The 24844-nt window shown below is 36.9% G+C and overlaps 1 protein-coding gene across 1 annotated transcript in view; it reads right to left on the bottom strand.

Moving 5' to 3' along the window:
• LRRC9 (leucine rich repeat containing 9) overlaps positions 1-24844 on the bottom strand; it is a 112125-nt gene that overhangs the window by 63255 nt on the left and 24026 nt on the right. Inside the window, exons 8-14 of the mRNA XM_043920452.1 lie at positions 19253-19408; positions 16294-16490; positions 15250-15381; positions 4591-4767; positions 4135-4252; positions 1881-2013; positions 530-652 (exon numbers count right to left, since the gene is read on the bottom strand). Coding sequence (XP_043776387.1) covers positions 530-652; positions 1881-2013; positions 4135-4252; positions 4591-4767; positions 15250-15381; positions 16294-16490; positions 19253-19408 — 1036 coding nt within the window. The remainder of the gene's footprint in view (positions 1-529; positions 653-1880; positions 2014-4134; positions 4253-4590; positions 4768-15249; positions 15382-16293; positions 16491-19252; positions 19409-24844) is intronic.

The following is a 24844-nucleotide window of genomic DNA, read 5'->3' on the forward strand; positions in this document are numbered from 1 at the left end:
AGCGACTTAGCAGCAGCAGCACGTTCCAAATAATGTTATTGAGGTTTTTTCTAACTTCCCACCATCCTTGATAATTTCTTAATTCTATCAAAACTAGTCACCCTTTGACTAAACAGACTAGTAGGGTTTAGTTTTATTCATATCCTTTTCTTTTTCATACTTTTTCACTTTTCTAATCAGAATTTGACCATATAGCTTTTGATAAATATATTACTCTAAACATATTACTTTGTTGTTAAAAGTTGGGTGGGTTCTCTCTTTTGAGATACATACAATATATTATATATATATGTGTGTGTATAAAATATAGAAGAAACTTTTACAAAATAAAATATCGATGCACAGAAATATATAACTGTCATTGAAGTAGGGAAGAGAAATACAGAAGCTCATTAGTGGTTAGGAACAGGGTTTTACAGAGAAGTTTATGAGCTTTGTCAGATAGAGGTTAAATTATAAGCATCTTTATTAAATGAAAATATTCTGTAGTCAAAAAGATGGAAAAAGATTTATTTCATGGCAGACGTACGTAGTAAATATTTTCGGGGAATGAACACTGAGTTGATCGTTGGGTAGTTGGCTTGACTGATGGAGTCCTGATCATGAGCCTGAACACTCTGGCCAAGGAAGACCTTTGTGATCAGGAGGATGCCTAGAATGAAAAAACAAAACATTTTAACACGAACTCATCTTAATAATTGTCCAATTTTACCTTCCTTACTGCCCCCAGACTTGATTGTATATTCTGTAAAGGTAGGGATCCTAGATATCCGTATAGCACATAGCACACTGCTTGATCCAAAATAGAGGAGCTCAATAAATATTTGTTGAATAAATAAAATGGTTATAAAAGAGGATTCCTGTGATTATATCAAGCAAAGCTTTACAGACAAGAAAGAAGGAAATAAGGCAATATTTAACAATATTTTCATGAAGTAATTTAAGAAATTTGTTGTTCTTGTTAACTGGGTAAAAATTCATCTCTGTATCATCAGTATCTAGCACATAGCACTCAGTATGTCTACTGAATGGTGAACATTTCTTTTTCCTTAAGTTATTAAGGAACCTTGAAATTCACTAACTTCTAGGAATCTCTAGGAGTCACTGAATCCTATGAAGTAACTTGTAATTACTATGCATAAGGTATTCACGTAACTTCTTAAAACTATGTACGAGCTATGAAATGTAAATCGGGAGAACCTAATTGTTTTGTTCCTTGAACTGCAAGATCAAACCAGTCAGTCCTAAAGGAAATCAACTTTGAATACTCATTGGTAGTACTGATGCTGAAAAGCTGAAGCTCCAATACTTTGGCCACTTGATGTGAAGAGCCAACTCAACTCACTGGAAATAAGACCCTGAGACTGGGAAAAGTTCTTTTGCTAATTTTAGATTTATAACCAGATTTTCTTACCATCTTATATTTTGATAATTAAGGACAAGTAAGGCCTGACTTCCCGAGTGCTTTATATGAAGATTATTACATAAATGGACAGAGTTCTCTTTTGTTTTTCCAGTGAATTTGGGGTTTTTATGGTGCGTGTGTGTAACATATACATATTTTTAGGACACATCTTAATGAACAAAAGCAGATTGTGAAAACTGTTTATTTCATATAAGAGAGATTAAATATGAATAACAAATAAATCTCATCCTATTGATGTTGCTGATAATAATCACTCAGTAAATATTCATTGACAGACTGACTAAAGTAGTAGATCAGAAAGTCATGTATTACCTCACTGGTAAATCCTAAATAAAAGGGGTTTCAGAAAACTTCCCAGGTTGATAAAACCAAGCATCAAAAATGTTATGAAAGTAATTAATGAATTGGAAGACTTAGAGCTTAAAAGTTCAGAACCTTTGCATATTTATAATACCATGTCTGAAGAGCTCATGCTCAAGAGAGTTTTTCTTCTCATCCTTGTACTTTTGCTGTAGTAATTCAATTCTGGGACACTCACATATACTTAGGCTATTAGCAAGAATGACAGCTTCTTTTCTGAGAGGCAGCTATAAAGAAAAAGCAAAGTCTGAGAATTTTTATAAGACTGACAATACTTCAACTTTACTACAGATGGTTTATCATTTTATGTTCATGCGTCTGGGCAAGGAACCTTCAGGTCACTCACTGCAAAGAAGTAGATAATCTTCAGGGACAACTTCATTCCATAAAACCATTCATGTAATGTATTTTAAATGTATATGCAAATAGATCTATGAAATATAATATTCGGTGGATACTACACTGAAGATTCTTATTTAAATAAACAGTCTAATAACTGGTCTAATAGTCTATACATTATTTTCCAGATATATCTGATTGTACTAATGTATGGAAATTTTAGCTTGCATTGTGACTAGAGTTATTTCTTTAAAAGTATTTTATCAGGAATATTCATATTACTTGCTGTGAAAGCGGCTCTTAAAAAAAAGAAACAAAAATGTGTTTTTATCAGTTAAAAACAACTAGAGCTAAGAGAGATTATATAATCTATCTAAGACTGAAGCAGAAATTGCAAAGTCATGATTTAGACTCAGGTCTGCTCCTCCTTGTCACTATCTCGAAGTTTTGAAATTACTGGGTTGGCCAAAAAGTTTGTTAGGGTTTTTCTATACCATCTTTATTTTATTGTGGTAAAAAAAATAAGGTTAAAGCTACCATTTTAAAGTGTACAATTCATTGGCATTAGTATACTCACAATGTTGTACAACTATCACCACTACCTATTTCCAGAATTTCATTCCAAACTAAAGCTGTATACTCATTAAACAATAACTCTCCATCCCTCTATCCTCCCCAACTCCTGGAAATGTCTACTTTCTGTCTCTACCAATTTGTCTATTCTAGATATTTTATGTAAGCAGGATCAGACAATATTTGTCCCATAGTGTCTTGTTTCTTTTACTTAATATAATGTTTGCAAGGTTCATCCATGCTATAGCATGTATCAGAATTTCATTTCTTATGACTGAATAATATTCTATTGTATGTATATACCACATTTTATTTATCCATGCATCCGTTAATGGACATTGGAGTTCTTTCTACTTTTTGGCTATTGTGACTAATGATGCTATGAACAAGTATCCAAGAACTTTATCGTGTATATCTTACTATGTCCTAACCACTCTGTGAAGGAGATGCTATTATTACCCTCATTTCCCAGAATGGATTTCAAATGGGCACAGAGAGGTGAAGTCACCCAGCTGGTGAGTGGGAAAGCCAGGATTCAAATGCAGCAATATTTTCAGGTTATGTATGCCATGATGAGAAAAGGATTAGGAAATACTGCTCTGTACTACAGCTGTCTCATCAAGTGGGCGGAGGACTGAAAAAGGTTGATTGGATGTTTTGGAGCTCATGAGTGATCAAAGATAAAGCAGTATCAGTATCAAGGTGGGGAAGATGAAGTAGAGAATAAAGAAATGGTGGTAAAAAGAAAAAAAAAAAAAGAAATGGTGGTAGTAAAAGTAAAGAGAAAAACAGAATGACAGAAAGCACAGCAGTGTTAAGTGAATGAATTTTTTCAAGATGGAGAAGACCTTGGAGCATTTAAAACAGATTAAAAGAAGTGGATTTCAAGATCATTCACAAAAGGATCACAATATAAAATGTAAGATGCCTAGGAAGATTAAATAGACAATCATAAAGGTAAAATAATTCATGATTCAACCAACTGTAGATTAAAAATACTTGGGAAAAAAAAAGAATTCTGGAAAGTTCCAAAAAGCAAAACTTGAGTTTGCCCTGCTTCCACAACTATTTACACAGAATTTATATTGTATTTATAATTCTCTACATAGCATTTACATTATATTAGGCATTATAAGTAATCTAGAGGTGATTTAAAGTATACAGAAGGAATTACACAGGCTATATGTCAACAGAATGCCATTTCATATAAGGGACTTGAGCATCCTTGGATTTCAGTATTTGTGGGAGGTCCTGGAACCAATCCCTCTTGAGTACTGAGGGACTGTACTTTTCAGGATAGCACTAACTTTTTTGTGAAACAGTAGAAGTTTTCTATAAATATAAATGAAAGGATTGAGAATCAAACTATGCTTAATCAGTGGCAGGGCTTTATTCATTAGGAAGCAAGCATTATTTTGAATAACATTTTATGCTACCTTGCTTGTTTCGCTGTCTTTGAATCCTTTTTCAAGTATTTGTAGCAGATGCTTTTTCTTCACTGTAATTTCAGGATCAAAAACATAAAAAAGGCATTCCAGCATCTTTTGATAGCTCCTTAAGAATAATTAAGACGAAAACAGTTTTAGAATTTATTTCAAAAAAGCCTAGCCACGGGTAGGATGACCATATGCCCTAGCCAGGATATTTCCCATTTACGCTGGATGTTCCAGTGTCATTCTTAAATTTCCACTCCTCATCAGTCTCAAAAAGAGCTTCAGTGTGGATAAACCATGAGGTCATCCTAGTCAGGAAGATGCATTAAAGGAACTATTTACTAACAAGGATATTTTCAATACTGTAAACTTTTAATCAGAAAGACTTTTTTGTTGTTGTTGTTACAAAATAAAAGCAGGTTGTTGTAAAAATGTTTCTTATGGAAGTTAGCTTCTTACTCTGAATCATGCATATGTTCATTGTCCAAAAACTTTTGGAATTTCTCTTCAAATTTTAGTCTCAGAATACGGTTGTTAACCTTGATGACACGTTTTACTTTCACTCCTGTAATACCATATGTTCTGAAGTCCCACGTACAAAAACGTGATAGAATTAATTCATAGCAGGAATTAAACCTATATGGGAACACAAAATATATACAAAGAAAATAACAGACTTTCCTTAAAATGTTGAGAACACAAAGTTACATATGAAAAAAGTAATAGCCCATATTTTATGTTTCTGCTAAAGATACATGCTGTTTTGTTTCTTATACAATCAATAAAAGAACTGCTAAACTCTGAAAGTGAAAGTGTTACTCGCTCAGTCCTGTCAGACTTTGAGACCCCATGGACTGTAGCCCGCCAGCCTCTGTCCGTGGAATTCTCCAGGCAAGAATACTGGAGTGGATTGCCATTCCTTTCTCCAGAGGCTGCCATTCCCAACCCAGGGATCGAACCTGGGTTTCCTGTACTGCATGAATTCTTTACCATCTGATCCGCCAGGGAAGAATAATAGCTCTTTTATTAATAATAATATATTTGTTCTGACTAAAAGATATGGAGCAATCCTCCAATATTGTAATAGTTTCTTTTGGGGGCGTCAGTGAAACTACACGCTTCTGGCTTGCATCTTACTGGCTACTCTTTCTTGATTTTATTTGCAGCTTATTTTTCCTCTGACAGACTTCTAAATGTTGGATTGCCACAGGAATCAGTCTCTGGCTCCCCTCTTGTCTCCATAAACCCTATTAATAGGTGATTTCACTTGGCCCTTTGGCAATATATAATTTAAATATATATGTATATATATATATATATACACACACATATACACCTATATTTATTATACTAGCAAATTCCAACATTTTATTTTCAGGCTTTACCTTTACCCCACTTAACTGAATATACCCACACTTGAACATCTAACTACGTGCTTGCTATGTTCACTGGAACATGTAATAGGCCTCTCAAATTTAACTCACCTAACACACCTGCCTTTAAACCTGCACCTTCTGTTTTCCACCTCAGTGTACGGCACCACCATCTAACTAGTGGCTTAGGTTAAATCCCAGGAATACATCATGCCTCTACTCTTTCTTACCAATATCCAACTCTTCAGCAAGTCTGTTTGGCTCTATATCTAAAATACATCCTGAATATGACTCTATTTAATCACCACTGCTATAATCCTAGCTAAAATCACCATCACCTTTCAGTTGGACTATTGTCATAGCTTCATAACTAGGGATACAGAAGTGAAAGAGGCAGGATTCCTGCTCTCCTTGACTCTATAATTCCAAGGGAGTTGGACAACAAAATAAATAGGACATAATAAAATAAATAAAATATATAAACTGACAAGTGCTCTGAATAAAGAAAGGTTTTGGGTAAGGAATGGAGCATGGGATACTTAAGAGAGGTCTTGGGTAAGATCTTTGGAGAAGATATTTGAGCTAAGAATTGAAGAAGTAGGGGCCTGCTATGAGAAGATCTCAGAAAAAGTAACTAAGGACTCATGTGCTCTCTGCTGCCCTCACCTGGTCATGCTCAAAGTAATTCTGGCCCTGTCTTAACAGTAGCACAGAATTTAGATTAATAAGAAATTTAAAAGGAGGATCAACTGTATGGTGACTCCAGTGGTAAAAAATCTGCCTTCCAATGCAGGAGATGCAGGTTTGATCCCTGGGTCATGAAGATATCCTGGAGTAGGAAATGGCAGCCCACTCCAGTATTCTTGCCTGGAAAATTCCAGGGACAGAGGGGCTTGGTGGGCTACAGTGCATGAGGTCACAGAATCAGATACGACTGAATGAGCATGCACGTAACGGTATGGTGATAGATGGAAGCTAAATTTTTGGTGGTGAGCATGCTATAATGTATACAAAAGTAGAAGTATATTGTTGTACACATGAAACAAGTAATGTTATAAACCAATGTTACTTTAATGAAAAAGAAGTAAAAAAAAGAATACAAAATTTTTTCCAAAGAGAAACAAAGAAAGACAAATCTCAATATCTGGAACACTGGAACACTGGCACCAACGGTGCACACTCCCAGAAAGATCCATCTGATGGAGCAGATGAAAGCCATCACTGCCTTTTCCCACAACATTGTGGAATGGACATTGACAGTGGGAATTGCTGTAGGAAAGAGCCATTCTGACTCCATGATGGATCTCTTTCTTTGACTTTAACCTTTGTTTTTTATTGCTTGCATGTTCGACGAATGGACAGTTACTCGCTTCTAGTCTGGTCTCCCAGGAATGCAAGAACCAGAAATGGCACAGGAAACTCTAAGTAGTGTGATCCTTTCATAGAGCTTTTCTTTGTCTGGGAATTAAGCAGTTGACCCCTTCTTTATATGAAATTCCTAGAGTCTTGGAGATAGAGAACCCTAGTACTAAGAGGACAAGGGCTCTGCTATCTGGGGTCACAGAAGTAACGCAATTCATTCAACCACCTGGCCACACTGTGTGCATGGGGAAACATCATTCAGAGGCTGGAATACTGCTGGAGGAGGGAGAACAGACCTATGCTGACAGAAAATTAATGAGACTTACAATATCATCAATACCTCATGGAGGATGGTAACCTCTCACAGCTGACTATATGCTACCTGTACTGAGGAACCGGAGAAGGCAATGGCACCCCACTCCAGTACTCTTGCCTGGAAAATTCCATGGACAGAGGAGCCTGGTAGGCTGCAGTCCATGAGGTCGCTAAGAGTCAGACACGACTGAGCGACTTCACTTTCACTTTTCACTTTCATGCATTGGAGAAGGAAATGACAACCCACTCCAGTGTTTTTGCCTGGAGAATCCCAGGGATGGGGAAGCCTGCTGGGCTGCCATCTATGGGGTCGCACAGTCGGACACAACTGAAGTGACTTAGCAGCAGCAGCACTGAGGAGCATGTATCACTGCTTTGAGGTATCTGCATTTTAGTCTGAACCTGAAATCCTGAAATAAAGACACTCTAGGGCTTTGTATAAAATAATATTGAAATCTGCTACACCTTTCATTCAAAGAGTCCCGTAGATTTAAGGGCAAAATTCAAACTACCCAGCCTAGCCTGTAAGATCGTTAATGATCAGGCCCTTGTCATGTGAAACTACTGAGCTCTCTAGATGTATTATACTACTTACACACCCTTTCACATGCTGTGTTGTTGCCTCTGCCTGCAAAGTCCTTCCTCTAATTCTGTGTATAGTTAACATCTATCTGTCCTTCAAAATTCAGATCAAAGCATCTCCCTCAAGTGCCCCACTTACCACTAGCACCTAGTATAGAATGTGACTTATGAGAGAAGCTTAATGGATGACTGCTGAGCAAGTGAACAAAATAGCAAAGACTCAAAGATTAAAAAGATACGTCTCTATATTCACTGAGTTTATAAACCAACAAAGTGAAAAAGTAATAGGTCAAGTATAAGCAAAATTATAGAGTATAAGAGAGATACAACTCAGTGCTAGGAAGATTCAAAAAGAAGAAAGAATAACAATGACTACAGCTGACGGGATTGACAAGAAAATCCCTCACAAAGGGCTGGGGATGTAAGGCATTCTGGGTGAAGGAAGCAAAACAAAGAAAACCACCTATGATGGTGTACCAGGTATACTCCAAAAGCAGTGAGGCATGCATAGTTTAGCTGACTCTGAAGCAGTTTGAAAAAGGTTTAAGGTAATTTGGAGACAATACAGTGAAGGACACTGAATGTTGGTGAAGAGTTAGAATGTAATTTGGAAGATAACAAGTTGGTACAAGAGGCTTTTGTTGTTTTTAACAGAGTGTTCTTGGCGTAGGAAGGGAGCATATGGGAAACTAGGTGTCTTTACTGACTGGCTGGTGAGTACTGAGTGCCGGCTACAGACAGACACTGTACTAGATGTAGCAACAGTCTGAAGTGAAAGTGTTAGTCACTCAGTTGTGTCCGACTCTTTGTGATCTCCTGGACTGCAGCCTGCCAGGCTCCTCTGTCCATGAAATTCGCCAGGCTAGAATACTGCAATAGCCTAAGGGGAAGGTTGTGAGGGCAGGTGATTTTATTACAAACAGAGAATGAATTCAAGAGACATTATGGAGAGAACCTGAGGGTCTTCTTTAGACTGATTAGATGTGAATATTGAGGAAGAGAATAGAGTCAAGAATGGCTTCAGGGTTCATTGTGCCTCCATGACTAAGACAATGAATGGTAGTACTACAAACAGGAATGGAGGAGTCAGAAGAAAAGGATGGTTTGTAGGCAGGATGAGGAAAATAAAAGCATAAAGATTAAGGACTAAAGATTTTCACATTAACTTGTCTAATCCTAGCGGTTGCCTTTTGTGACAGACTTTCATTTTTCTTATTTTACAGATAACGTTCAGATGGATTAAATAACTGCTTTAAGACTATGCCGATAGAGTATGAACCTAGGCTTTCTGATTCTAACCCCACTTAATATTTTATTACTTTCTGGCTGAGTTCCCTTTTAAATGTGTTGAGTTTGCCTTGCCAGTTGGACATTGGGCTAGATTCAGGACTGGTGTAAAGGAGAAAAACTTAAGTAAAACTGGAGCTTAATAAAATATATTAAAATGTACTTCAAAATCTTAAACAAGCATTTAATAAATACTGTTAACTTACTTGCTTACTTACACCATATCAAAAACAAATATAAAACAGTATAAAACAAAAAGTCTAAGTTTCTGTAGCTGCCTAAAACAGGGCAGCATGAAATGTTTATAAATAAAAAGATTAATTACTAAGTTATTTTATAGACAAAAGAGAACCTGTTAAGTATCTATAAATTGATATGGAGACTTCAATTACTAGTTATTGACTGAATTATGAATTCAGCTACCCCTATACTAGATGATTTATAAGGCATGTTCTGTCTGTCCCCAGGGAGCTCACAGAGTCACATATTTTGTTCTGTGGTACCTAGAATGATTTCTTTACATTGTAAATGCCCTGTATCTATAACTAAGTTAAAAGCTTTTCAACTACAAGGATAGTATCTTTGATGCTTTGGAGTCCCCATTTGATAAATGTTGTCTGATGTCAATAGATAACTAAATTGGCAATGCATAGGTAAATAATATGATCTGTAATGAAAATGCTATAGTGGCAACAGTCTACTCAACTGGCAAGTCTCTGTAAAGTCGGGACTTCTTTAAACTGAAAAATAAAGCCCTTTAATTTTATAAAAGAAATGAAGCTAAGAAATATTCAGCGATACACAATTAGAAATCTGCAATGCTCTTGTACTATAAAGAAAGGTTTTTTTGATATAAAACTTTATATTTTCTAGTTTATATTTATATTTATATAAACTTTATATTTATAGTTCTAGCTCTATTCCAGTACTTTTTATTTAAATGGTAAACCATTGGCTTTAAAAATATTACTAATGATCAGTGTTTAAAATAAAGTTACTACTTATGTGCCACATAGAGTAATTTAAAGCATTTGAACAGTTGTTTCTTAATATACATAAAAGATCAGGGCTAAGGTAGTCGTCAAGCTTGTAGTATGGTAAAAGTAACCAACAGTCCTTGAAATGCTGCCAACATATATCTGATGGTCTCCTTAAAATGGATCCAGGTTATTCTTATTAAAATCAAGTAAACAATTATTAATGCTTATTAAAAATCCACCAAAGCTATCTAAATTACTATCAGGCTGATAACAGTTACCTAAATGGCTTTTTAGTTATCTTGCTTTTACATATTTTTGTAAAAGCTAATCTACTTGTTTTGTAAAGAGCTTACTTTGTGGTAAGTTAAAAAGAAAGAACGAAAAAACAACTCATGTAGGTTGAGTGAATACAAATGACTGACTGAAGAATGATGCACACATCCTGCAAGAGACACCATCCAATTCTTATACTGGAAAAATCAAGGCCTCTACTTGTTTACATGGAAAGTGGGATGAGTAACTTTTATATGAAAAGGCACTTTTTATATGAAAAGTGAAAGTGATAGTTGCTCAGTCTTGACCGACTCTTTGCGACCCAAGGACTGTAGCCCGTCAGGCTCCTCTGTCCATGGGGTTCTCCAGGTAAGAATACTGGAGTGGGTTACCTTCCCTTCTCCAGGGGCTCTTCCCCGACCTAGGCATCCAACCCAGGTCTCCTGCATTGTAGGCAGATTCTTTACCATCTGAGCCACCAGGGAAGCCCACCTTTTCTGTTTGTACACAAAAAACAAATTATGTGGTTAAACAAACAGTGATAATCACTGGGCAAATGGGTGTACTGATACAAAAGAAAATATTTAAAAATATTCCTTTTCCTGTGGGCAGGGTGTCTTATACTTTTCCACCAAAGTTCCCCAGGAACCTTCAGTAGCTTTTACTCACAGAAGTGAGTTAGAGCCTCATCTAATAGAATCAGGGGCTTTGCTTAAAGTGTGTGCATGCTTGCTGCAGTGCTAAGTCACTTCAGTAGTGTCCAACTCTTTGCAAAGCCATGGACTGTAGCCTGCCAGGCTCCTCTGTCCATGAAATTCTCCAGGCAAGAATACTGGAGCACGTTGTCATGCTTTTTTCAAGGGGATCATTCCGACCCAGGGATCAAACCCGTGTCTACCTGCAGCTCCTGCATTGCAGGCAGATACTTTCAGACATGTTTCTTTTCTAAAAGTTACTGAAGTTTTGCATTTTAGTCCACAAAAATCGGTATTTGTTTCAACACTGACTGTGAGTAAAACCATCCTCGGGGGTGAAATACCAAGTCCATTCTGTAGCTTTAAATGTTTCCTGGTTTCTCTCCACAATCCAAGTTTGCAATATGCTTCTAGAGTTTGAGGGAAATCTTCAGCTCATTCATAGGCTTCTTGATTTTGAGAAAGTGATTGCAGAAATGTGAAAGTTGTAATTATGACATTTTTGTGCCAAGGCTCTTTTTTAGGATCATTTTTGAGTGCTGTACCCACTAGTTGGGCTTCCCCAATGGCTCAGCAGGAGACACAGTTTCAATCCCAGCATCAGGAAAATGCCCTGGAGTAGGAAATGGCAACCCACTCCAGTATTTTTGCCTGGGAAATGCCATGGACAGAGAAACCTGGTGGACTACGGTTCATGGGGTTGCAAAGAGTTGGACCCGACTGAGTGACTGTGCACACACACACACACATACACACACTCTCTAGCCGAAGCAACACAACCACTTCCTTGTGTCTACCATTAGGCCTTGATTCTGAAGTGTAGATGCCTGTTTCCGGCTTCTCTTTGGGGTGGCTGTTCTGTTTTTGTCCAGATGGACTTTTCACCTGAATTCCTAGTTTTTAAGTATCTGCCTTATTTTAAAACGCATAAAGTCTATGTGCACCCTGACTCTAGCTAGTTCTAGATAACTAGTTTGATTGTGGACTCTGATTGTGGACTGCCAGGAAATACACTAGGCAGCGTCCTCCAGTGTTTGCAACCTGCTGCTGCCAATCCTGCTTTGCCATTCCTTTTCTGCTCTAGCTTCTCACCTAGTAGTCAGAAACCAGGGCTATATTCAGTCCAGAAATAAACAGTATAGGCATACATAAAATGAATTCTTGACCATAAACTTTTCTAAATTATATTCTGCTCTTGGGCTAAGGGAAATTGAGTAAAAAGTAAAGAATTACTATTAGGATGTTTCCACGTTGGTGCATGGCAATTTTGTAAATAGAGAAATGTATAGGTGAAAATTGTTCGTTTCCACGGCAAACCATTCAACATCACAGTAATCCAAGCCTATGCCCCAACCAGTAACGCTGAAGAAGCTGAAGTTGAACGGTTCTATGAAGACCTACAAGACCTTTTAGAACTAAGACCCCCAAAAGATGTCCTTTTCATTATAGGGGACGGGAATGCAAAAGTAGGAAGTCAAGAAACACCTGGAGTAATAGGCAAATTTGGCCTTGGAGTACGGAATGAAGCAGGGCAAAGGCTAATAGAGTTTTGCCAAGAGAACGCACTGGTCATAGCAAACACCCTCTTCCAACAACTCAAGAGAAGACTCTACACATGGACATCACCAGATGGTCAACACCGAAATCAGATTGATTATATTCTTTGCAGCCAAAGATGAGGAAGCTCTATACAGTCAGCAGGGCTTCCCTTGTGGCTCAGAGGTTAAAGCATCTGCCTCCAATGCGGGAGACCCGGGTTAGATCCCTCGGCTGGGAAGATCCCCTGGAGAAGGAAATGGTAACCCACTCCAGTATTCTTGCCTGGAGAATCCCATGGATGGAGGAGCCTGTTAGGCTATAGTCCACAGCGTCGCAAAGAGTCGGACACGACTGAGCAACTTCACTTATACAGTCAGCAAAAACAAGACCGGGAGCTGACTGTGGCTCAGATCATGAACTCATTATTGCCAAATTCAGACTTAAACTGAAGAAAGTAGGGATAACCACTGGACCATTCAGGTATGACCTAAATCAAATCCCTTATGAATATACAGTGGAAGTGAGAAATAGATTTAAGGTACTAGATCTGATAGACAGAGTGCCTGATGAACTGTGGACAGAGGTTCGTGACATTGTACAGGAGACAGGGATCAAGACCATCCCATGGAAAAGAAATGCAGAAAGGCAAAATGGTTGTCTGAGGAGGCCTTACAAATAGCTGTGAAATGAAGAGAAGCTAAAAGTAAAGGAGAAAAGGAAAGATATTCCCATTTGAATGCAGAGTTCCAAAGAACAGCACAAGAGATAAGAAAGCCTTCCTCAGCGATCAGTGCAAAGAAATAGAAGAAAACAACAGAATGGGAAAGACTAGAGATCTCTTCAAGAAAATTAGAGATACCAAGGGAACATTTCATGCAAAAATGGGCTCAATAAAGGACAGAAATGGTATGGACCTAACATAAGCAGAAGATATTAAGAAGTGGCAAGAATACACAGAAGAACTGTACAAAAAAGATCTTCACGACCCAGATAATCACAATGGTGTGATCACTCACCTAGAGCCAGACATCCTGGAAAGTGAAGTCAAATGGGCCTTAGAAAGCATCAATACGAACAAAGCTAGTGGAGGTGATGGAATTCCAGTTGAGCTATTTCAAATCCTAAAAGATGATGCTGTGAAAGTGCTGCACTCAATATGCCAGCAAATTTGGAAAACTCAGCAGTGGCCACAGGACTGGAAAAGGTCCGTTTTCATTCCAATCCCTAAGAAAGGCAATCCCAAAGAATGCTCAAACTACCGCAAGACAGCACTCATCTCACACGCTAGTAAAGGAATGCTCAAAGTTCTCCAAGCCAGGTTTCAGCAATATGTGAACCGTGAACTTCCAGATGTTCAAGCTGGTTTTAGAAAAGGCAGAGGAACCAGAGATCAAATTGCCAATATCCTCTGGATCATCGAAAAAGCAAGAGAGTTCCAGAAAAACATCTATTTCTGCTTCATTGACTACGCCAAAGCCTTCGACTGTGTGGATAACAATAAACTGTGGAAAATTCTGAAGGAGATGGAAATACCAGACCACCTGACCTGCCTCTTGAGAAACCTGTATGCAGGTCAAGAAGCAACAGTTAGAACTGGACATGGAACAACAGACTGGTTCCAAATAGGAAAAGGAGTACGTCAAGGCTGTATATTGTCACCCTGCTTATTTAACTTACATGCAGAGTACATCATAAGAAATGCTGGGCTGGAAGAAGCACAAGCTGGAATCAAGATTGCCGGGAGAAATATCAATAACCTCAGATATGCAGATGACACCACCCTTATGGCAGAAAGTGAAGAGGAACTAAAAAGCCTCTTGATGAAAGTGAAAGAGGAGAGTGAAAAAGTTGGCTTAAAGGTTAACATTAGAAAACTAAGATCATGGCATCTGGTCCCATCACCTCATGGGAAATAGATGGGGAGACAGTGGAAACAGTGTCAGACTTTATTTTTTTGGGCTCCAAAATCACTGCAGATGGTGACTGCAGTCATGAAATTAAAAGATGCTTACTCATTGGAAGGAAAGTTATGACTAACCTAGATAACATATTAAAAAGCAGACATTACTTTGCCAACAAAGGTCCGTCTGGTCAAGGCTATGGTTTTTCCAGTGGTCATGTATGGATGTGAGAGTTGGACTGTGAAGAAAGCTGAGCGCCGAAAAATTGATGCTTTTGAACTATGATGTTGGAGAAGACTCTTGAGGGTCCCTTGGACTGCAAGGAGATCCAACCAGTCCATCCTGAAGGAGATAAGTCCTGGGTGTTCATTGGAAGGACTGATGCTGAAGCTGAAACTTCAGTACTTTGGCCACCTGATGCGAAGAGCTGACTCATTGGAAAAGACCCTGATGCTGGGAGGGATTGAGGGCAGGAGGAGAAGGGGATGACAGAGGATGAGATGGCTGGTTGGCATCACCGACTCGAGGGGCATGAGTTTGAGTAAACTCTGGGAGTTTGTGATGGACAGGGAGGCTTGGCGTGCTACGATTCATGGGGTCGCAAAGAGTTGGACGTGACTGAGCGAATGAAATGAACTGAACTGAACTGAACTGAAAGTAAGTAACTGCCAATTTTCAGTTGATGAATACTCTATATGGAAAGTGTGTTGAAATGGGACATTTTAAGATTTTTATAAGTTGATATTTTGGTCTATGATCCTAAGCACTTAAGATTAGTTTTAAAGCTATAACTAAATTTCAAAAGATTTACCAGTCATCAGATCGAGTGCCTTCTTCAAAGTGGATATTTCCCACTGTCTCCAATTCAATTAACAAAAATGGGATTAATAAACTATGACTTTTCTTCTTTCGTTTTACTTCAATACGATAAATTGCTTCAATTCTATTTAAGAAAAAATAAACATTAAAATTATCTAAAAATCACAACACTAAAATTCATGATAGCGTCTTCTAAGTTGATGTCAAAATATAAGGCTTTCATCAGTGGATAAACAGAGCTTGGTGTTAACAGTTAAACCAAGTAAAAGACATTCTATTTTTGGCAATTACAATCACCTCAAATTTTGTTAACCTCAGAATAAGTGAAGGTTAGAAGACTCCTGGCTTTACCATTTATGATTCTCAGATTTTAGACAAAGCACAACATTTTTTTACTGCAATTTCTCAGAAAATAACATTATTGATAGTACTTATACCTGAATAGGCCTTTTTGAGGATTATATGCAAAATATATGTAAAGCTCTTAGAAAAGAATTTGGCACTGAGGAAGAACTCAGTAAGTATTAGTTATTATTTTGTTAGTATTATTACAGGGCAAACTAACTTATTCACTTACTGCCCTCTTAAGTAAAAGGAAACTCACAGACTTACTAAGTCTTCTTGATTTCTGTTTCTAGTTGATACTCAACCTGAGTTTGTTTCTACATATTTCCAGACAACTTTTATATGTGCTTTGCCCAGTCTCATCTATGTTGTGAGTTTCTGCACCAGTAGCAGCTCATGTTAAAAAAAACTAATGTTTTCAGTTTGCAGATACTAGAGTAACGGTGTGACAAGAAGCCACTCAAAGGAAATGCACTGTTTCTAGTAAAGTTTTGCCTCTGTAAAAAACTAAATTTAGCTTCGAACCAGAGATGCCCATCTCTCCTAAGAACTGGGCTGGAAACACATTTTGTGTTGTACTTCATACTGTAATTCTTTCCATTCCTGAAGGAGAGAATTGGGCTCAACTAATGACCTAGAACTTTATCTTCATGTTTCAAATTTGAACAACTAGATAATTCATTAAACATACTCATCTAGTTTTTTGTTCCAGAATGTTACCCTTTCATTCAAGGCATTTAGTTTGATCACTATCTTCTGTTGAAGACTTGGTTCTTCTGAGACAGTTTCACAGATTTTTGATTTTTCAAGCTCAGGTACTTTATTGTTACTGGATCTATCATTGTGTGCTTTGCCAGATCCTTTGAGTTCAGTCAGTTCCCGTTCCAGCTGTTGAAATCAATGTGCCAGAGAGCAAAATCATTTAGTGTAATCTATTAAATATTTAGTTAACTTAAATTAGTAAAGTAGAAACCTAGATACAAGTAAGTCAAACTTCATAAAACCATGGCAAACACATGATTATAACTTTAGTTCAAGTTCAGTCACCCAGTTTCTCTTGCCCAAATGAAAGACAATATTAACTACTTCAAACATAGCAGTCCTCTCAATTGAAAATAAGAAAAGCAAAGAAGTAAATTTTAAAATATTATTGATGAGTTAGCTTCCATTAAAGTAAAATGATAAGAAATGCTGGTTTTGATACGAAGAAAATATCTAAACTAGAAATAATGTGACTTTTACCACTCCTACTTTTCACTTTTTCAACTACTTTGGCATTCTGGGAAAAATTAACAGAAAATACAAAAAAGCATGGGTATAGCAGTGCACATTTTTCTCTTTGCCTCAGTCTCCTATATGACTCTGCACAATAGTTATCAACATAACTATTGATATTTGGGATTTTTTTGGTCCATAAAGGACTTTTTTGCATTCATTGGTATTTTTTAAATGTATTATATTAAAGTATAAGATTTATCTTTATTATGGAGGTTTTGGACCTTCCCTTAAATTTTGAGCCCAGAATGAGTGCCCCATTTGCCTTACCCTAAGTCCAGTCTTGTAGGATGGATTTCAAGATAAATTGCACTGTACACAGAGAGGTGTATACAAATAGACTAATTTGTTGTTTCTCTACTCCCTTCTCTGTAATGGCTATATATAGTTGTTGAAAAACTAAGGAAGCATATTTTATAAAACTGTCTGTAGTTTACATAACCTATAGCTATTATTTTTCACATATTAATATACCCGTTTGCACATGAAAATGGCAGATCAAAGAGTGATTTCCATATACTGGTTCTCCTGTGACTTTTTATTCAAATAAATAATTTAGATGATGTTAATGTTTTAACTTGAAGAATATTTTTTTGACTATAATTGAATTTAAACTTGTTCATTTCAGAAACAGTATTAAATATATTTAAAAACTTGGTTTTTAATGGCTACATACCATTCTATCTTAAGAATGAATAATTCTTCCTCTCTTTTTAAATTTAAACATTTAGGTAGTTTCCAGTTTTTATTATTATTAATAGCACAGTGATGAATACTCATATGTAAGTATTTATCCGAATCTAGTAGTAGATTTACTAGGTCAAAGGCTAGGAGCATTTTTAGACTGTTAGTAATACATGTGACCCAATTACACCCTCATCAGTGGAGTAACAGTCACACCCATCTTCACTGGGTGGGCTTCCCAGGTGGCTCAGGAGTAAGAATCCGCCTGCCAATGCAGGAGATGCAGGAGACTTGAGTTCAGTCCCTGGGTTGTGAAGAACCCCTGGAGTAGGAAACGACAATCCATTCCAGTCTACTGGAGTAAGAAATGACAACCCATTCCAGTATTCTTGCCTGAAAAAATCCCATAGACAGAGGAACCTAGTGGGCTACAGTCCATGGGGTAGCAAAGAGTCAGAAGCGACTGAGCATGCACACATGCATCTTCACCAGGCACGCTATGACAAATTTATAGGTGAAAATGGTTGCTTGTTGTCTTATTTCATACCCAGAAATTAACAGTCAGACTGGGGTCTTCTTTCAAATGTTTATTAGTCAGTTTTTATTTCTTCTATTGTAAAATGAAAGTTCATGGAATTTGTTCAATTTTTCTATCTGGATATTTCCTTTTTGTTTTGTTTATGAGTACCTTTATCCTAAACAAAAATTTTCAGATTGTCATCTATTATTTATTTTCATTAATGATTCTTTATAGTACAAAAGCACCTTTTTAAAATCAAATCTTAATTCTTTTCTTCATGATTTTTTAGTGTTTATCTAGAGTTTATAGTATTTTTCTTATTTGGCAGACTGAGAGCAGTTAAATATATTAATCTATATATTCTCTGCCTTTTTATGATTTTATTTTTACATTTAATTCTTTTTCCCCATTATATTAGCTTTTGGTAAAGTATAAAGTAAGGACTCAATTCTCCTGCTCCCAAGTAGTGTGACTATTTTTGTAACACTATTTTTTAAATAAACCATTATTTTCCTATACTTTTTAAATACAATAAATTCTTATACATACAAAATTCTGTTTTGAGGTAATTCTTCATTTTTCAGAGTCTACTTTTAATAAAGGAAATTCAATTTATTCTAAATAAAAAAGGAACATATAACTACTAAAGTATAGCTTGTTATAAAGTTCCCACCACGTTGTATACCTTAATAGTGTTAGTAAAGGAATATTTTAGCTCTTTAGACAAAACATGAATTTTGAGCAAAGCCTGCAGGTATCTAATAAAAATGCAGTGAAACAAGTCTCACAGATCTCTATAACTCAGTGAATCATATTGAATTACCCAGCATTTTTAGGAGAGGGAGGTGGGAGGGGGGATCGGGATGGGGAATACGTGTAAATCTATGGCTGATTCATATCAATGTATGACCAAAAAAAAAATAAATTAAAAAATAAATAAATAAAATTTTGTAAATTAATAAGCCTATACCCTTTTTAAATTGCAGACTTCTAAGCACAGAATGAAGCTGAGTTAAATACCTAGAATCAAAACATTTTCAGGGCAAACTTACTTGAAACTCGGTACTAATGTATATGTATAATTCTATATATACATAAAAAATTTAAAAGATAATGCCATCTGCCAGTTTTCTTAAGACATGGCTACTGAAATTTTACAATATTATCTTACATTTTTTTTCAAAAAGTTGAATAATTTTATTCGTTCTTCTGGCAACTTCTGTAATTTACATTTTCGATCATTCAGTTTTTCAAGATCTTCATTAAGATGCCTCTGAACAGTTTTTATACGCATATTGTAATACATTATTTTTTTCATTGCTGTGGTCTAAAAGTGAAAAAAAACCCAAAAGATTAGTTGAAACAAAAAACATTATAGGTAATTATTAGTGGTATTATATGAGTGTGGTGTGTTTATATAATAAAGTTTTACATGCTCAGTTACTATTAATATTAGTTGAAATGATAATGGTTATACAGAATTCTCTACTCAAATTTAATAAGCAAAATATAAAATTTCAAAGATTTTCTCTGTGGGTAATATTTTAAGTGTGGGGCATATTTACATTTACTTTCAGGATGACAACATAGAGAGAATATAGATAGAGTTCAATTTAAAAATAGTACCATTTAGGTAATGCAGCAGTACTATTAAAGCTAATGTATTATTCCTATTTGATTAATTGAAAAAAATAAATTTAAGAGAATAAAAGCAAAGGTAACATTATTCATTTTTAAAAATCATGGTTAAGAAATAGCATTTCATGTTTTCTTTTTCAAATTTGTAAAATGATGCTCTAAATGAATTTGTTTTAGATTGAGCAAGTTATTAAACTGTCAATCTAATTCAGTTATCTTGAATTTCTTAATATCAATGACTCATGTAGTTATTAATGCTTATCATAATAAACTGATTAAATCCACCATTAAGAAATACACCAGAAAAAAAAAAAAAAAAAGAAATACACCAGACACTAGGAGCTTTGCAGACACGACTAGCTTCTCCCCATTTTATGGACTGGGAAGTGGAGACTTGAGAAGTCTTGGAAAGCACTTCAGGTTTCTTAAGAGAATGGTGGCCAGCCTGCCTCAGAAACTCCTGTTCTTTCCATGGCACCTGGGAGTTTCCTTGACCTTGAGCTTCTGCCTGTTTGGATTTCTTGATGTGGGTGTGGTGGATTCTTTACGAGCTGAGCCACTGGGAGTTATATCACATTTGATGAAGACATCATAGTGATGAACCAGACATGTTCCCAGTACTGCACAGGATTTACAGTATAGTGGGAGGATATAGATCAAGCCCTGAGCCTTTGGAGTGGGAGCACTGACTCCAAGATCCTAGACTACCAGAGAACTAACCCTCAGTTCAGTTCAGTTCAGTCACTCAGTTGTGTTCAACTCTTTGTGACTCCATGGACTGCAGCAGGCCAGGCTTCCCTGTCCATCACCAGCTCCTGGAGTTTACTCAAACTCATGTCCATTGAGTCGGTGATGCCATCCAACCATCTCATCCTCTGTCGTCTCTTCTCCTCCTGCCTTCAATCTTTACCAGCATCAGGGTCTTTTCAAATGAGTCAGCTCTTCCCATCAGGTGGCCAAAGTACTGAAGTTTCAGCTTCAGCATCAGTCCTTCCAATGAATATTCAGGACTGATTTCTTTTAGGATGGACTGGTTAGATCTCCTTGCTGTCCAAGGGACTCTCAAGAGTCTTCTCCAACACCACACTTCAAAAGCATCAATCCTTCAGCACTCAGCTTTCTTTATAGTCCAACTCTTACATCCATACGTGACTACTGGAAATAGCAAAGCTTTCACTAGATGGACTTTTGTTGCCAAAGTAATGTCTCTGCTTTTTAATATGCTGTCTAGGTTAGTCAAAACTTTTCTTCCAAGGAGCAAGCATCTTTTAATTTCATGGCTGCAGTCACCATCTGCAGTGATTCTGGAGCTCCCAAAAAATAGTCTGTCACTCTTTCCATTGTTTCCCCATCTATTTGCCATGAAGTGATGGGACCAAATGCCATGATCTTAGTTTTCTGAATGGTGAGTTTTAAGCCTACTTTTTTCACTCTCCTCTTTCCCTTTCATCAAGGGGCTCTTTAGTGCTTCTCCGCTTTCTGCCATAAGGGTGGTGCCATCTACATATCTGAGGCTATTGATGTTTCTCCAGGCAATCTTGATTCCAGCTTGTGCTTCATCCAGTCCAGCATTTCTCATGAGGTACTCTGCACATAAGTTAAATAAGCAGGGTGACAATATACAGCCTTGACGTACTCCTTTCCCTATTTGGAACCAGTCTGTTGTTTCATGTCCAGAATTTTCCACAGTTTGTTGTGATCCACACAGTCGAAGGATTTGGCATAGTCAATAAAGCAGAAGTAGATGATTTTCTGGAACTCTCTTGCTTTTTTGATGATCCAATGGATGTTGGCAATTTGATTTCTGGTTCCTCTGCCTTTTCTAAATCCAGCTTGAATCTGGAAGTTCATAGTTCATGTACTGTTGAAGCCTGGCTTGGAGAATTTTGAGCATTACTTTGCTAGTGGAACTAACCCTAGGGAGTATCAAATAGTGAGAACTCACACAAAGGAAACCACTTGAATACAAGACCTGGCATCACCCAACCACCAGTAGCACCCTGTGCAGGACACCTCATCTAAACAACAAACAAAACAAAAATACAAACGCAATCATCAGCATTTTACCAGTAGTCATGTACGGATGTAAGAGTTGGACTATAAAGAAAGCTGAGCACTGAAGAATTGATGGTTTTGAACTGTGGGTTGGAGAAGACTCTTGAGAGTCCCTTGGACAGCAAGGAGATCCAGCCAGTCCATCCTAAAGGAAATCAGTCCTAAATATTCATTGGAAGGACTGATGCTGAAGCTGAAACTTCAATACTTTGGCCACCTGATGCAAAGAACTGACTCACTAGAAAAGACCCTGATGCTGGGAAAGATTGAAGGCAGGAGGAGAAGGGGCAGACAGGATAAGATGGTTGGATGGCATCACTGACTTGATGGATATGAGTTTGAGTAAGCTCCAGGAGTTGATGATGGACAGGGAAGCCTTGCGTGCTGCAGTCCTGGGGTCACAAAGAGCCTGACATGACTGAGCAACTGAACTGAACTGAACTGAATCATCAGCAGACAGGATTACCACCTGAGTCAGCCTTGCCCATAAGAGGAAAAACAAACAAACAAACAAAAACTCAGCACAAATCTCACCCTATATGAAGCTTACACAAACCACTGGGCCAACCTTAGAAGGGCAGAAACCAAAAGGAAAAAAGAATTCAACCTTGAAGTCTGGGAAAAGGAGACCTCAAACACAATATGTTAAAAAAAAAAAAATGAAAAGGCAGAGAAAAACTATACAAATCAAGGAACAAACTAGAAACACAGAAGTCCAAATAAATGAAAAGGAAATAGGCAAACTACCTGAAAAAGAACTCAGAATAATGATAGTAAAGATGATCAAAAACCTTGAAAATAGAATGGAGAAAATGCAGGAATCAATTAACAAAGACCTAGAAGAATTAAAGAATAAACATACAGAGACAACACAATTACTGAAATTAAAAATACCCTAGAAGGAATCAATAGCAGAATATCTGAAGCAGAAGAATGAATCACTGAGCTGGAAGATAAAATGATGGAAATAACTTCTGAAGAGCAGAAGAAAGTAAGAAGAATGAAAAGAATTGAGGATAGTCTCAGAGATTTCTGGGACAATATAAACACATCAACATGCAAATTATAGGGGTCCCAGAAGAAGAAGAGAGAAAGAAAGGGTATAAGAAAATTTTTGAAGAGATTATAGTTGAAAATTTCCCCAACATGGAAAAGGAAATGGCCAATCAAGTCCAAGAGGCACAAAGAATCCCATACAGGATAAAGCCAAGGAGAAACATGCCAAGAAACATACTAATCAAACCAACAAAGACTAAACACAAAGAAAGAATATTAAAAGCAGCAAGGGAAAAGCAACAAGTAACATACAAGGGAAACCGCATATGCTTAACAGCTGATCTTTCAGCAGAAACTCTGCAGGCCAGAAGGGAATGGCAGGATGTATTCAAATTACTGAAAGGGAACAATCTACAACCAAGATTACTGTACCTGGCAAGGATCTCATTCAAAATTGATGGGGAAATAAAAAGCTTTTGCTTTTCAGACAAGCAAAAGTTAAGAGAAGTCAGTACCACCAAACCAGCTTTACAACAAATGTTAAAGGGACTTATATAGTTAAGAAATACAAGAGAAGAAAAAAGATCTACAAAATCAACCCCAAACAATTAAGAAAATGGCAATAGGAACATTTATATCAATAGTTACTTTAAATGTTAATGAGTTAAATGCTCCAACCAAAAGACACAGACTGGCTGAATGGATACAATAACAAGACCCATATATATGCTGTCTAAAAGAAACCCACTTCAGACCTAAAGACACATATAGACTGAAAGTGAGAGGATGGAAAATATATTCCATGCATATGGGAAGCAAAAGAAAGCTGGAGTAGCAGTCCTCATATCAGACAAAATAAGACCTTAAAATAAAGAAGATTATAAGAGATAAGGAAGGACACTACATAATGATAATGAATCAATCCAAGAGGAAGACATAATTGTAAATATCTATGCACCCAACATAGGAGTACCTCAAGACATAAGACAAACACTAACAGACATAAAGGAGAAATTGACAGTAACACAATAATAGTAGGAGACTTTAACACCCCACTCACACCAATGGACAGATCACCAAAACAGAAAATTAGTAAGGAAACACAAGTCTTAAATGATACATTACATGAAATGGATCTCACTGATATCTTCAAGACATTCCATCCAAATGCAGAAGAATACACCTTCTTCTCAAGTGCACATGGAACATTCTCCAGGATAGACCACATCTTGGGTCACAAATCAAACCTCAGTAAATTCAAGAAAACTGAAATCATATCAAGCATCTTCTCTGACCACAACGCTATGAGACTAGATATCAATTACAAGAAAAAAACTGTAAGAAACACAAACACATGGAGATTAAACAACATGTTTCTAAATAACCAACAGGTTACTGAAGAAATCAAAAGGGAAATCAAAGAATTTCTAGAAACAAATGACAATGAAAAGACAACAATTCAAAACCTATCAGTTCAGTTCAGTTCAGTCACTCAGTCATGTCCAACTCTTTGTACTGCATCACGCCAGGCCGCCCTGTTCATCACCAACTCCCAGAGTTTACTCAAACTCATGCCCATCGGGTCAGTGATGCTAATCAACCATCTCAGCCTCTTTCATTCCCTTCTCCTCCCGCCTTCAATCTTTACTGGCATCAGGATCTTTTCTAGTGAGTCAGTTCTTTGCAACAAGTGGCCAAAGTACAGAAGTTTCAGCTTCAACATCAGTCCTTCCAATGAATATTTAGGACTGATTTCCTTTAGAATGGACTGGTTGGATCTCCTTGCAGTCCAAGGGACTCTCAAGAGTCTTCTCCAACACCACAGTTCAAAAGCATCAATTCTTCTCAGCATTCAGCTCTCTTTATAGTCTAATTCTCACATCCATACATGACAAGTGGAAAAACCATAGTTTGACTAGATGGACCTTTGTTGGCAAAGTAGTATCTCTGCTTTTTAATATGTTGTCTAGGTTGGTCATATGTTTGCTCCTTGGAAGAAAAGTTATTTTAATTTCATGGCTTCAGTCACCATCTGAAATAATTTTTGGGCTCCAAAAAATAAAGTCAGCCACTG

Source organism: Cervus elaphus, chromosome 12, assembly GCF_910594005.1.
Source record: "Cervus elaphus chromosome 12, mCerEla1.1, whole genome shotgun sequence".
Lineage (NCBI taxonomy): Eukaryota > Metazoa > Chordata > Mammalia > Artiodactyla > Cervidae > Cervus > Cervus elaphus.